Raw genomic sequence first — 16442 nt, forward strand, 5'->3', positions numbered from 1 at the left:
TTACAGACTGTATCTAAGAACCACAGACACTACTTACAGACTAAATATAAAGACCACAGACAATACTTACAGACTATATCTAAAGACCACAGACGATACTTACAGACTGTATCTAAAGACCACAGACAATACTTACAGACTGTATCTCAGAACTTCAGACAATACTTACAGACTGTATTTTAGAACCACAGACTATACTTACAGACTGTATCTTAGAACCACAGACAATTCTTACAGACTGTATCTAAGAACCACAGACACTACTTACAGACTGTATCTAAGAACCACAGACACTACTTACAGCCTGTTTATAAGAACCACAGACTATACTTACAAACTGGATCTTAAGAACCACAGACTATACTTACAGGATATATCTAAGAACCATAGACTAAACTTACAGACTGCATCGATTGTATCTTAGAACCACAGACTATACTTACAGACTGCATCGACTGTATCTTAGAACCACAGACTATACTTACGGACTGTATTTACAGACTGTATCTTAGAACCACAGACAATTCTTACAGACGGTATCTAAGAACCGCAGACAATACTTACAGACTGTATCTAAGAACCACAGACAATACTTACAGACTGTATCTAAGAACCACAGACACTACTTACAGACTGTATATAAGAACCACAGACTATACCTACAGACTGTATCTAAGAACCACAGACACTACTTACAGACTAAATATAAAGACCACAGACAATACTTACAGACTATATCTAAAGACCACAGACGATACTTACAGACTGTATCTAAAGACCACAGACACTACTTACAGACTGTATATAAGAACCACAGACTATACCTACAGACTGTATCTAAGAACCACAGACACTACTTACAGACTAAATATAAAGACCACAGACAATACTTACAGACTATATCTAAAGACCACAGACAATACTTACAGACTGTATCTAAGGACCACAGACAATACTTACAGACTGTATCTAAGAACCACAGACAATACTTACAGACTATATCTAAGGACCACACACAATACTCACAGACTGTATCTAAAAACCACAGACACTACTTACAGACTATATCTAAGGACCACAGACAATACTTACAGACTGTATCTAAGAACCACAGACATTACTTACAGACTATATCTAAGGACCACAGACTATACTTACAGACTGTATCAATGGACCAGACTATACTTTCAGACTGCATCGACTGTATCTTAAAAACAGATTATACTTACAGACTGTATCTTAGAACCACAGACAATTCTTACAGACTGTATATAGGAACCACAGACTATACTTACAGACTGCATCTTAAGAACCACAGACTATACTTACAGGATATATATAAGAACCACAGACTATACTTACAGACTGTATCTAAGAACCACAGACTTTACTTACAGACTGTATCTAAGGACCAGACAATTCGTACAGACTGTATCTAAGGACCACATACAATACTTACAGACTGTATCTAAGAACCATAGACTTTACTTACAGACTGTATCTAAGAACCAGACTATACTTACAGACTGCATCTTAGAACCACAGACAATACTTACAGACTGTATCTAAGAACCATAGACTATACTTACAGACTGTATTAAAGAACCACATATTATACTTACAGACTGTATCTTAGAACTTCAGACAATACTTACAAACTGTATTTTAAAACCACAGACTATACTTACAGACTGTATCTTAGAACCACAGACAATTCTTACAGACTGTATCTAAGAACCACAGACTATACTTACAGACTGTATCTTAGAACCACAGACAATTCTTACAGACTGTATCTAAGAACCACAGACACTACTTACAGACTGTATCTAAGAACCACAGACACTACTTACAGCCTGTTTATAAGAACCACAGACTATACTTACAGACTGGATCTTAAGAACCACAGACTATACTTACAGGATATATCTAAGAACCATAGACTATACTTACAGGCTGCATCGATTGTATCTTAGAACCACAGACTATACTTACAGACTTCATCGACTGTATCTTAGAACCACAGACTATACTTACAGACTGTATTTACAGACTGTATCTTAGAACCACAGACAATTCTTACAGACTGTATCTAAGAACCGCAGACAATACTTACAGACTGTATCTAAGAACTACAGACAATACGTACAGACTGTATCTAAGAACCACAGACACTACTTACAGACTGTATATAAGAACCACAGACTATACTTACAGACTGTATCTAAGAACCACAGACACTACTTACAGACTATATATAAAGACCACAGACAATACTTACAGACTATATCTAAAGACCACAGACGATACTTACAGACTGTATCTAAAGACCACAGACAATACTTACAGACGGTATCTCAGGACCACAGACAATACTTACAGACTGTATCTAAGAACCACAGACAATACTTACAGACTATATCTAAGGACCACAGACAATACTCACAGACTGTATCTAAGAACCACAGACACTACTTACAGACTATATCTAAGGACCACAGACAATACTCACAGACTGTATCTAAGAACCACAGACAATACTTACAGACTATATCTAAGGACCACAGACTATACTTACAGACTGTATCTATGGACCAGACTATACTTACAGACTGCATCGACTGTATCTTAGAACCACAGATTATACTTACAGACTGTATCTTAGAACCACAGACAATTCTTACAGACTGTATCTAAGAACCACAGACAATTCTTACAGACTGTATCTAAGAACCACAGACACTACTTACAGACTGTATATAAGAACCACAGACTATACTTACAGACTGCATCTTAAGAACCACAGACTATACTTACAGGATATATATAAGAACCACAGACTATACTTACAGACTGTATCTAAGAACCACAGACTTTACTTACAGACTGTATCTAAGGACCAGACAATTCGTACAGACTGTATCTAAGGACCACATACAATACTTACAGACTGTATCTAAGAACCATAGACTATACTTACAGACTGTATCTAAGGACCAGACTATACTTACAGACTGCATCTTAGAACCACAGACAATTCTTACAGACTGTATCTAAGGACCACAGACAATACTAACAGACTGTTTCTAAGAACCATAGACTATACTTACAGACTGTATCTAAGGACCACATACAATACTTACAGACTTTATCTTAGAACCAGACTATACTTACAGACTGTATCTTAGAACCAGACAATTCTTAGACTGTAGCTAAGAACCACAGACTATACTTGCAGACTGCATCTAAGAACCACAGACAATACTTACAGACTGTATCTAAGAACCACAGATCATACGTACAGACTGTATCTAAGAACCACAGACAATTCTTACAGCCTGTATCTAAGAACCACAGACACTACTTACAGACTATATCTAAAGACCACAGACAATACTTACAGACTATATCTAAAGACCACAGACGATACTTACAGACTGTATCTAAAGACCACAGACAATACTTACAGACTGTATCTAAGGACCACAGACAATACTTACAGACTGTATCTAAGAACCACAGACACTACTTACAGACTATATCTAAGAACTACAGACTATACTTGGACTGTATTTAAGAACCACAGACTATATATAATTAAACAGACAACACTTACAGACTGTATCAAAGAACCGCAGACATTACTTACAAAATGTATATTAGAATCTCAGACAATGCATACCAGGGTTTGCCATGAGTAAATAGTTTCCATTTGCAGTGCAGTTGTTGCACTCGCCTTCCATTTGTCATTTTGAACAATAAAATATGTTTAAACCAAATTTGCCTTACATATCTTATCATTTATATTGAACTCATTGTCTTGTGTATATGCCTCATATCTTTAATTATCTATACTTTACTAATTGTTTCATGTACATTTGTCTTCCATCTTTAATAATTTATATTTAACTAAATTAGACTAATTGCATTATTTATCTGCTTGTATAGATACAGTAAAAGTACATTTCATAGGCAAAAAAAAATTATATTTGACTTCTAAAAACACACAAGAGCGCACCTGCTGAAATGTCTCACCTGCTTGATTGACCATTGATTTAATGGTCTTCACTACCAGTATCACAGACAATTCACATTTCAGATAAATCCTGTTAGACAAACATGCACACCTCACAATAATTCCATACACCAAATATAAATGACCTATTGCTTATATAGTACATGAAAAAAAGACCAAAACACCAATGAATAATGAAAATTAAATCAAGGTCATTAAACCTGCCAGACTGACATGTACCCCTTACAATTATGACATACACAACATATAGTTGACCTACTGCTCCCAGTATTGACAAAACGGATCTAATCACAGAACATTAACATAAAATGAGGTCAAGGTCAGAAGAATCCTGTCTGACTGACATATAGACATTGCAAGCTTAAGGAATCCAGGTACCACACATGGTTATCTTATTACTCATTAAAAAATACATTCACACTAGATCTTGGAAACAGATATACCATACTGACAATATCTAAGAATCGCAGACAAAACATACATGTAAATATGGAGACCCTTTCTAAGAAACCCATATAATTCACACAGATTGTATCCTGATCTAGTTTTACTTGGTGGGAATAGTAAAGTCATCATTTTATAAAAAAATTCATTTCACACATTCTTAGCTAGAATACAAAGTTCAAGTCAGGCTTTATATTGCACTTAATTTCTTCTGTAAACAGGAAATGTGACTTTGAATATGTCATGACAGTACAACTCTATTGAAGCAATTTTCTCTCTGTTTTCTATCATTTGCCGTTTTATTTTCTATATGTCTAATTTGAGGCAAGATATATATTTAAACACTATTATTACTGGAACAGCTTTCCTTCTAATACATGTATACATATTGGATAAAATAAAAACATGTTTAATTAGTTTTGTTCTTTATTACCTATAAACTTTTAATTTTCTAAATGTGTATATAGGTAAATAAATACATTATCATAAATGAACTTTATACAACATTTAAAGAAATTTATCTTTACATCAGTGACATGCATTAAGCACAATTTATATTTCTCATGCATAATATTACCATATAAAACACAATAGACAAAAAAGTAACCTATTAAAATAAATAGAGCAAGAGGTAACAATGTGGTTTTGAGCGATTTTTTTTATTACTAGGATGACTACGAATTCAATAGAAATTTTTATTTATATTCTAATCTATTATAGATCAAACAAATTTATTAACAAATTTACCAGTTTCAAAAATTAATAATGCACAACCTATTTATCTTATAAAAAAACAATGTTTATTGCATTTTCTTTTATACATTTAAATACATGTAATTGTAAATTAATTAATTGTGACTCTTTTTAACTTGCTGTGTTGTTACTTATGGCTTTGACTTCTTTCTGTTTTTCAACACACAATGTACGTCAACAACAATCAACAAGCATAAACATAAATAGTCTATTCCAGTTACAATATTCATCATAATTTAGTGTAAAATTATTTACAATATTGAAGTATTATGCATATTAGTAATTATGTATGTTTTTCTATATTTTCATTTAAAAATCACATTTTGAGGTATATTTAACTAGATGATAAATGCATCCCTCTATGCAATGGAGAAATCCCAAATGAAAAATGAGATTTGGAACTGAATTATACAAAAAAGAATCTCTGTTGTGCAACACTTTCCAAAGTTTTCTTGTGTGGGGTCTTTATAATTTGTTTTTCTTTTAGAAATTTGTACTTAATTTATGTCAAGATTCTCTTGTCTTTATTTAGAGTCCTTATGGTGTACATTTTTTCAAAACTAAAGTTAATTCAGAGAGGGATGGAATTAACACTACACATATCAAGAAATAAATAACACACTTCATACCTACAAGGTAATCAATTGATTGATTGATTGTTTGTTGCTTAACATCCAGTGGCAAATATTCAGGACGAAAACAAGTTCACAATAAATACAATAGGTAGGTTGATACAATGGAGGCCATCTGGGATGATAATCGGGGAAATTTGGACTGCCACTGGAAAATGAGGGTATTTTGGATAGGGACATACATTTTGCCTTGCAACAGGCCACCTACGGACCCCTCACAGAGTTATTGCAAGGGTTCTTAACGTGCAAAGAGCGTGGCACTCTCTTTACAGGAGGCATCGGATTTAACGTCCCCTTCTGACCGGACGTGACTGCGAACTTGATACATCCCGCACAGCCAAACGGACGCCCCACTTCGGCAAGCGTTTTACTGCTTGTCGGGAGAAGACCAAGTGACCATATTTCTATACCCCAGTCACCCTTGGGGAACAAGGTAATCAAGAATGACATCTTAATCTTATGAAATAAAAAATAAAAAACACAAAGAAAGTAACCTTACTAAAAACTTTAAATAGTTGTCAATGGCACTCAAGTAGGAAAAGGTATAAAATACATCTGAAAAATATTTAAAAAGGAGTTATTTCAAACCATATATATTAAAACAATACATTTCATGAATTTACATAACTCTATCAAAGTGGTAAAATATAATATAAAAGCTCAAAACTAAGTGCAAAAAAACAAGTCTTCTCTGTTCTTTGAAGTCATTCTTGCCATTCACTCTTTGACACTTGTACATGTATCATGGCAAGCACTAGGAAGTCTTGATAAACCTAAAATAGGATTGCTTTCATGTAAAATTCACAAAAACTGGTTCAATTACTGAACTAAACATTCATTATGAATTGAAAAAAAAAGTTTTAACTGTTTTGATTACATTTCCACAAGATGACTGGTTTTTGCAATGATATATTAAAGTTAAGTTGGAATGATGTCTTTTTCTGATCTTAATACTTAATAATCACACTTAATATTTTGATAGCTTGATTTAACTTTCAAGTTTTAAAATATTATCCTTTTAAAATCAAGGGCAGATAATTACATTGATTTGATCCAATTGTGTTTTTTTATTTTGTTTTTATTTTGTTAAGAAAATAAGGCTCCCGCACCCCTCTATTTTTATTTGTTATTTCAAATTTGCTTATAAAAAGAAATTCTCTGATTCACTTTTAACGGTAAAAAGTCCAAACTGTATAAAATTTTAATGAAGAAATACAATTTAATTGTTACACTTTTCTTTTAGACGAAAAAGTACACATGATTTTATAGCCATTACTTATTAAACAAATAAAAACAAGAGTGAACACACACCAGCTATTAGATAGTATTTAGCTTTCTGAAAGTATTGCATAAAACTGTGAGTCAACTCACTAAAGGAGCAACCCCCTCTCCTATATTTATTTAGTCAGAATGTGCAATTATCTCCCCTGAAATATTTCAGACCAATATGATTTTCCTTCATACACATTCCCAGGTGGTGTGCTGCACTTGTATAAAATTTCAACAATTTCGATCTAGCAGTTAAGGAGAACTTGCGCTTATCTTACAAGACACCGTTGCCACATATTGCGATATCAAACTAATTAAGTTCAATTATCTCCCATGAAATATTTCAGACCAGGATTATTTACTTTCATGCACATTCTCTGGTCGTGTCATTCAACTGTGTTCGCTTAAACCTTCAATGTTGTTAGAAAGATGTTTGTTTGGTAAAAATACTGCTATCAACTGCATTACACTCTGAAAATATACACATAGATATATATTTATATCGTTAGATACAGAATACATTATATACACACTCTTTAACTTGATTGACCAGATAAATGAAAAACTAAAAATTACAATTTCAAAACTTTGCATAAACATGTTAAAAGTACACTAAATTAATAGTGAATGATTAACTGCAATAATTCATATAATATAACAAGAGCTTCTTACAAACACAAATCACCATGTTTAAGATTTTTATGCTCCACCTACGATAGTAGAGGGGCATTATGGTTTCTGGTCTGTGCGTCTGTTCATTCGTTCGTCTGTCCATTCTTTTGTCTGTCCGTCCATCCAACCTGTCCTGCTTCATTTTAAAGTTTTTGGTCAAGAGTTAATATCAAAATTTCACGGTCCACTGAACATAGAAAATGATAGTGCAAGTTGGGCATCTGTGTACTTTGGACACATTCTTGTTTCTATATATTTATACTGTTTACATAAACCATATTCAAAAGTAAGACTTTGAAATAGGCAGTACATGTAGAAATAGCATTTTTCTTTAAAGAAGCAAACCTATCAATTTATTTTTTTGTGCTTTCAGATTGAAAATCAATTGACAATTTGTATACAAAAATATTGTTATTAACTGTACATGCTGTATCCAATTATTTTTTTTTAAAATCTATTATACTTTACCAAATGCTCTATGTGTGACATTCTCATCACAGAAACTCTCCTCTTCCTCAACAGCATTTTCTTTATTCAGTATCTCATAAAAAGAAAAAGCAAATTATATTGAAATTTACCACTGACACTCTACATATATATGATGTAATGAAAAAAAAAAAATGTGTCCATAGTACACGGATGCCCCACTCGTACTATCATTTTATAGGTTCAGTGGACCGTGAAATTGGGGTCAATACTTTAATTTGGCATTAAAATTAGATAGATCATATCATAGGGAATATGTGTACTAAGTTTCAAGTTGATTGGACTACAACTTCATCAAAAACTACCTTGACCAAAAACTTTAACTTGAAGCGAGACGCACGGACATTCGGACAAACAAACAGACACACAGACCAGAAAACATAATGCCCGGGCCTCTACTATCGTAGGTGGGGCATACAAAAATTAAAAGCTTGTTGATACCTCTATGTCTTTTTATTCAACCGGTTCAAATTCACTTTACGCAAAGGAAGGTACAGGACCTTTAACAAGCATAATGAAAGGTCATCTGTTATTTTTAGAAGATGCAATTTTTTATTGAAAATTCAATTCATAAAAAACAGAGACTCCTATTGTTTACTAGTTATGTTCTTATGTTATATTCTCCTGTTAACTTGTACGACCACCTGTCAAGTGACTACACATCAAATAAATTGTAAAGAAAGTAAGTAACATAAGTTCCATTTCAGTATGGTTCATCATTTAAAACTAATTTTTCAAATATTTGTTCAAAATGTTTTGTAATTTTTTTATAAACCTGCAAAAATATAAAAGTCCATCGGGTGTAGCTATATATATTACTGCCGGTGGGAAGGTCCAAACCAGTAAATGGAAACTTGGACCAGCACAAATTTGAACCCCTGTGTTCTAGTTTATAAATATATAAAGTTCAAATTTAAAGAACACCTTACAGCAGAATTAAATGGATAGCTATAATATTTTGTCAGATTTTGGAATTCCTCTAGTTCAACCATTTGAAAACCATAACCATAAGATATTTTTGTCACTTACACTCATTTTTTTCCCATAAATATTTAACATACAGGACAAGAAGTCATTTGTAAAAATCTTATAAAATCCTTGTAATTTTAGCATTTTGTAATAAAGTTTGCGAAATAAGACTTATCAATGATAAAGAAATTAAAATTTTAGAGAGAATTTTCCCGGAAAATTTTCAAAAGCTTATATCTCAAAAACAAACACTTTTATTATCTTTAGTTGTTTCAGTTCCTTTATTAATCATCTATCAATATTTACCTGTGTAATAAAAACCCTTGAAATTTTAAAACTCAAGCAACCATCCTTAAAATAATTTACCATATTATCAAATGGTGTACATGGTGTATTCTAAATATATATAACTAACCTAAAATGACGAATCTCTGTCTGTCTGAATTTTGCCTACAAAAAAATTGAAGGCATAGGAACATAAATTCTTATATATTATTTGACATCCATAAGTTCTTTCAATCATTTATTCTATCGAATGTTTTTATTTTTGTCTCCGGAAGATGCCCAGTGTTTGAATGAAGCCAGTAGTTTCATGTATTATATGACTTTATCAATAAAACCTTTTTTTACTTGATCAGTATGGCGACAAATAAAATAATATATCAAGTAGTCTCCTTTTGAGCTCATCACTGGACAAACAGAACAATCAAAGGTGCTCTGCAACAATAATCACCATGAATTTTAAGTAAACAACTATTGCACATATCACACATCTCTAAAAAAAAAAGTTTCATAATACAATGAAAGTGGAAATATATACTGTAAACCAGGAAATTTTCGCACCGTCTTCATTTAGTGATTTATTAACACAATCTAAATTTCGCACAGTTTTGAATTCACGATTTTTCTGTGGCCTGTATAAATATTTTCATAAATGATTTAGAAAGTGAACAGTTTGACATGTTTAGTAAATCAAGTGATAAGATCAGTCAGAAAGCTTTTGTTTTCGGTTCCTTAATGTTAAAGGAGTCTAAAAGTTGTGTCGTGTTTGATTGTAAAATCTCTTAGGTCCGAGTACACAGTTATTTCGTAGTGCATTTCTTTTAGACAATAAATGGAAATAAAAAAAATCCCACCTGTGCTTTCTCAATAATATTTTTAAAGTGTGTTGTACTACTTTTGGGACAAATTATATCAAAATTATAGAAAACTTCATTAGCTATAACTCAAAATATGGACAATTGTATGTTAAGGGGGGTCTTGAAATCTTTTGACAGCTTCCAAAGTGCTAATTTTTTACTTTTTCAGCTGGACCTAATCACTACTTTACATTAATATTTATGACCCAAATTTCTTTACAGTGTCATTTCACCCCCTACTTGCTATATGAGGAATAAAACATGGAAAAATAAATTTGGAAGGGGTATAACAAAAATTGGCAAGTAACACACTGTCCACACTAAGGACTATATTCGTGGAAAACGAAAATCAAAGGACGATAACTGTGTACTCGGACCTAATAACTGTAAATTCAGAAATTATTGCGATGATTTTTTTCATTGCAAAAAAATGCAACAGGGTTATAATCGCAATAATTTAAACTCGCATTTTGAAATATTTTATATGAATAAAAAAGGATTTTTCTCAATATCGCAAAGATTTAAATCGCATTTGAGTCTAGAATGACAAAATCGCAATAATAAGTGCACACAATAATTTCAGAATTTACAGTACACAATAACAGAAAAGAAGACCTGATTAAATATAGGAAGATGTGGTATGAGTCCAATTATATTCTTTATATGATTTTGTCTTTTGGATTTGAAGCAACACTATTAATGAATGAAAATGCAGATATTTGATATTTATACAGTTCAATAATATATATATTTCAGCACAATTCATTAACATATATAAAACAATACCTGATAAAAACTATGTAAAGCTTTGTTTGGGAGGACAGCAGTTACATCCTAACTTAAGTGACCCCAAACACTAGATCAGTCGTCTTCATCCTGTATTCATAAAAAATGCACAATATTAAATATGAAATGAAAGTACTAAAAATTTACAGTCTTAAAATAAAAGAAAAAGATTTCAGCAGTTGTACAATCATTAAGTGATTTTGTTGGTAAATCTAAATGGATATTTTTTTTAATTTTTGTCTGCTCTTTAAAATTCTTATATTTAAAAATAAATATGTAGTTCCAACTCGAACCCCGTTGAGTTTTGTTTCTTGAGAAGCCCTTAAAAATAAGAGTTACATGATCATGCAACAATGATCAACCCTTTTTCATAAGTGCTGCTTCTGTGAGACTAAATTAAGAATTTAAAGTTTTATTTAAAATGCTGCCTTTTTTTCTACCAATCTCAACTGAAGACATACTTCTCTTATTAAAGGCAGGTTCTCCAGATGATTTCTTCATTTGTACATCTTGTAATCAAAATTCCAATAAAATTAACTTTATTAACCTATAACAAAAATATGATATTCTAAAATCTTAAAATTTATTCATGTGATATGTAGATATAAGAAGATGTACATGATATGAGTACAACGGCATGTATTTAATTATTCAAAATCAAAAACTGCATTTACAAATAAAAAATGTGTGTATAAACCTGAATAAACTTTAAAAAGAACTGTGAAATCCCCATAATCACTTCTATTTTTACATTTAATATAAATCTTTATTGCAAGTTACGATCGAAAGTCAAGTTGCTTGAAAATAATGAAAACTGTTTTTATGTTGGTGTATCTCTTTAACAATTTTGAATTATGATTGCTTTTAGAATTGTATACGGTATTGTTGATTCTTTTTTATGTTTAGACTTTATTTGTGTCTCGTGTAATAAAAATGTAATCTCTACATAAAGTAAAGAAGTAAGTTAGAAACAGATAGCCTTTTGAAATACAGTGGATGGCTTGTAATCTAACTATTTTAAAATTTTATAGCTATCACCTATATATCAAATGTAAAGTGAGATAGTAACTAAAGTACAAGTAAATTCATAAGTTTTCCCAACAACAAGTATGATTGCTGTTTGCTTACCGCCAAACTTTAATTATTCATATACAGATGAGGATACTCACAGGTGTCCTGTCTAGGCACGGAGTCAGATTTTCTATACCATTTCCCATGATCATGATGTGCATCACTGCATCTGAAGAATTGGGCCTTTGCATTACACTCATGTCATGATCATTGATGGAGCTTCTGAACTGAGAAAGACCTCAGTAACATATCATCTTGATGGTGACTCCAATCCTGTAAACTTAATGTTTCATCACGGCTTCAGGTGGATCACTACAGATATAGCTAAAAAAAAATCACCAATGATTTTTCTTAAAATTTGCATACGTATACTATGCAATGGCCTCTAAAAAAATTTGAGTCAAAAAAATCATGATGTCTCCAGATTGGTTTCCACAAATTCCTATAGAAAAAAGAAAATAATCAAACATATCAAGATCAATTTTTGTCAGAGGTGTTACCATGGTATTGCATGTAAATATATTTTACACAAAAAAGTAGAATAGGATTCAAATAAGATTTATCAAACTGTAAAAATACCTGTACAAATGTAGAAAAGAAACACCATTTTTCATTTTTGTTAAATTCATGGATTTCTAGTTTTCTGAAGAAGAAAAAAACATAGTGATAGTAAAATTGAGAATGGAAATGGGGAATGTGTCAAAGAGACAACAACCAGACCGTAGAAGAAAAAAAAACAACAGCAGAAGGTCACCAACAGGTCTTCAATGTAGCGAGAAATTCCGGCACCCGGAGGTGCCCTTCAGCTGGCCCCTAAAAAATATACACTAGTTCAGTGATAATGAACGCCATACTAATTTCCAAATTGTACACAAGAAACTAAAATTAAAATGATACAAGACTAACAAAGGCCAGAGGCTCCTGACTTGGGACAGGCGCAAAAATGCGGCGGGGTTAAACATGTTTGTGAGATCTCAACCCTCCCCTATACCTCAAGCCAATGTAGAAAAGTAAGCGCATAACAATACGTACATTAAAATTTAGTTCTTAATAAGTCTATTCAAAGGTTTAGTTAGTTTATGAGGTGAATACTGACACCTTTGTGCTTTATAAACAATATTTCTTTATTGACTTCTTCATTGGTTGTTGTTGATATGGTTCATTAATATTTCCCATCTTTTATAAAAATTTGACCATTGGTTTTCCTGTTTGAACTAGTCACTAGTCATTTTGGGGCACTATATGTAGCTTGCTGTTCCGTGTGACCAAAGGCTTTGTTTTGAAGGCCCCTCTTTGACCTACCTTTGCCTATTTTTTACACACTGTGACTTGTAGGAGCCTTATAGCTGTCTCTTGCTCCTGCAACTGCCAGATACTTGCCACAATCAACAAACTGGTTATACTGCCATGGATTTGCATGGTGCTCATACTGGATAACCATCCTTTGACATGGCCACTTTGTTGTTCTCTATTTTGCAAAGCATTGTAAATTTTACGGACGCCATCACAAGCTGGTTGACCATTATGGAATAACCCTTTCACAGATGTTATCAGATATGTTTCTTACGTCGTAACTCCCCTTCCCTTTTCATGAATGTGACCTTCAAAATTATACTATTTACCAGGTTTGTAATAACACGAGCAACACAATGTGTGCCACATGTGGAGCAGGATTTGCTTACCCTTCCAGAGCACCCGAGATCACCCCTAGTTTATGGTGGGGTTCGTGTTGCTCAGTCTTTAGTTGTCTATGTTGTTTCTTGTGTTACCTATTATTTGTATGTTTGTCTTTTTCATTTTTAGCCATGGCGTTGTCAGTTTATTTTCGATTTAAGAGTTTGACTGTCGCTCATGTATCTTTCGCCCTCTTTCCTTTTTGTTCTAGGGATGTCCATTTTAGAAGTTGGAGCATTGTGTCTCATTGACACTAATACCACATCTTCTTATTTCTATTGCATATAAAACCAAAATTTAGCTCAATATCTGAAGTCATTAATCATGTTAATACCGTTGATTAAAAATGTCATATTTAAAACTTTAACTGTTAAACTTTTAAAGCTTAATTTAGTCTCTAATTTGGCAAAAAAACAACACACCATAGTAACTTATTGTAGCAGTCACCTAGCAGTAGCATACAAAACATCAGGTCACCAATACCATTGGTGTAATACCCATCTACTATGCCTTTGAAGACTACCTGAAGACTAAAACTGAAGGCATGTACATGTAGGAAAAACAATAAAAGTGAAATTTCACATTAATTAAGAAAAAAGATGGGTCCTGTACAAAATTAATCCCAGGGATAGCATTGAACTGCAGGCTCTTTAATTAAGAAAAAGAGACATTAATGCATTATAAAATTATTAATGAAAACATTGGGGATGCAGTCAATAAACCAAATTATGATGATTTTTAAGGCTTTTAACCTACCGGTTTCAGCATTTTGCCATTTTCTTAGTTGTCTTGGAGTCTTTATTTTGAAGCATGGTACCACATTATGTGTGTATTTTAAGGTTCCAAGATTCTACAAATGACTTACTTCACAACAGGCCATACTAAACTTTCATGAAACATTTGCCACTGAACGTTAAGCAAGAAATAATCAATCTAAAGTTGTCACCAAGAATGCAAAAACTGCAATTTTGAGAGATTCTGTCAATGACATCCAAACAAAATATAAGGGCATCAATAAACCAAATTATGATTATTGTTAAGGCTTTTAACCTACCGGTTTCAGCAAAAGGTTGAAATTCATTCTTCTTATCTTCCATTGCTGAAGAGGCTGAGCAAGACAGGGTTGATAAAAGATTCAGAAGTGGAAGTTTAACGGTGAATGATGCTGAAAGTCAGAAACTTTTCTATCACCAGCTTTTACCACCAGAAGATCGTCGACCTTTTAAAACGTTTCCTCGAATGCAATCTAGCAGACAAGAAAAAAATTCTTTTACGAATCAAAACCATAGCGAAAATAGAAGTTAAAAATTATTGACTAAAAGGCTATAGCAATGGCGCCTGTCACGTCGAAAGGTCGTACGTTGTAAGAGTAAGTTTTGAGACGTCTACGGGAGAGTTTTACATCTCCGGAACTGGTCTCTGTCTTTTGTTAGCGCTACTAGCAGTAACATCTGTACTGTACACTCTGGAAATCGGACTTTGTTAGTGCTACTAGCAGACTAACATCACTAATAGAATCCTTATAGTAGCAGCTAATATAATAGGATCGGGTGCGATCCTATTATATTAGCTGCTACTATAAGGATTCTATTAGTGATGTTAGTCTGTAAGTAGCACTAACAAAGTCCGACTTCCATACTGTACAGTACAGATGTTACTGCTAGTAGCGCTAACAAAAGACAGAGACCAGATCCGGAGATGTTAAACTCTCCCTTAGACGTCTCAAAACTTACTCTTACAACGTACGACCAACGTGACAGGCGCCATTGCTATAGCCTTTTAGTCGACAATTTTTAACTTTTATTTTCGCTATGGTTTTGATTCGTAAAAGAACATTGTTCTTGTCTGCTAGATTGTATTCGAGGAAACGTTTTAGAAAGTACGTCTTCTAGTACGTGGTAAAAGCTGATGATAGAGAAGTTTCTGACTTTCAGCATCATTCACCGTTGACGGCGTTGGGTAAAACTTCCACTTCTGAATCTTTTATCAACCCTGTCTTGCTCAGCCTCTTCAGCAATGGAAGGTAAGAAGAGTGAATTTCAAACTTATGCTGAAACCGGTAGGTTAAAAGCATTAAAAATAATCACTATTTGGTTTATTAACTGCTTCCTCAATGCTTTCATTATTAATTTTATAATGCATTAATGTCTCTTTTTCTTAATTAAAGACCCAGTTCAAAGCTATCCCTGGGATTGATTTTGTACAGGACCCATCTTTTTTCTTGGTTAATGTGAAAGGACAAGGTATGATAAGGGGCATTTTTGGCCCCCTCTTCAAATGACTTCATATTCAATCCATCATTTGTCTATGCATAGTGACTTCAAAACATGTTGAACATTTTGTGTTTATGTGATTATTTAGTTGCCTAGCAACGGGTTTTATAAAACGAACTATAATATCCATCTTTATTGCAACTGCCCAAGGAAAAGACTTCTGAATCTATTAAAATGAATGGTAAAGTGTTACCAAACACTTGAATATTTACTATTGTTGGGTCTATCATTTTAAAAA

At 32.8% G+C, this 16442-nt stretch overlaps 1 protein-coding gene and 1 long non-coding RNA gene across 2 annotated transcripts in view; one reads left to right on the plus strand and one right to left on the minus strand.

Moving 5' to 3' along the window:
* The window catches only part of LOC139497747 (interaptin-like), a 39679-nt gene extending 36102 nt beyond the window's left edge, over positions 1 to 3577 (plus strand). Inside the window, exons 5-8 of the mRNA XM_071285983.1 lie at positions 7 to 174; positions 534 to 1400; positions 2086 to 2689; positions 3213 to 3577. Coding sequence (XP_071142084.1) covers positions 7 to 174; positions 534 to 1400; positions 2086 to 2689; positions 3213 to 3577 — 2004 coding nt within the window. The remainder of the gene's footprint in view (positions 1 to 6; positions 175 to 533; positions 1401 to 2085; positions 2690 to 3212) is intronic.
* A 1662-nt stretch (positions 3578 to 5239) lies between these two features.
* Positions 5240 to 9157, minus strand: LOC139497910 (uncharacterized). Its single transcript, XR_011657763.1, has 3 exons — positions 8275 to 9157; positions 7497 to 7605; positions 5240 to 6638 (listed from the first exon to the last, which is right to left on the minus strand). It is a non-coding gene; the product is annotated as an uncharacterized lncRNA (long non-coding RNA).
* Between the last annotated feature and the right edge of the window lie 7285 nt (positions 9158 to 16442).

The sequence above is a fragment of the Mytilus edulis genome, chromosome 12 (assembly GCF_963676685.1).
Source record: "Mytilus edulis chromosome 12, xbMytEdul2.2, whole genome shotgun sequence".
NCBI lineage: Eukaryota > Metazoa > Mollusca > Bivalvia > Mytilida > Mytilidae > Mytilus > Mytilus edulis.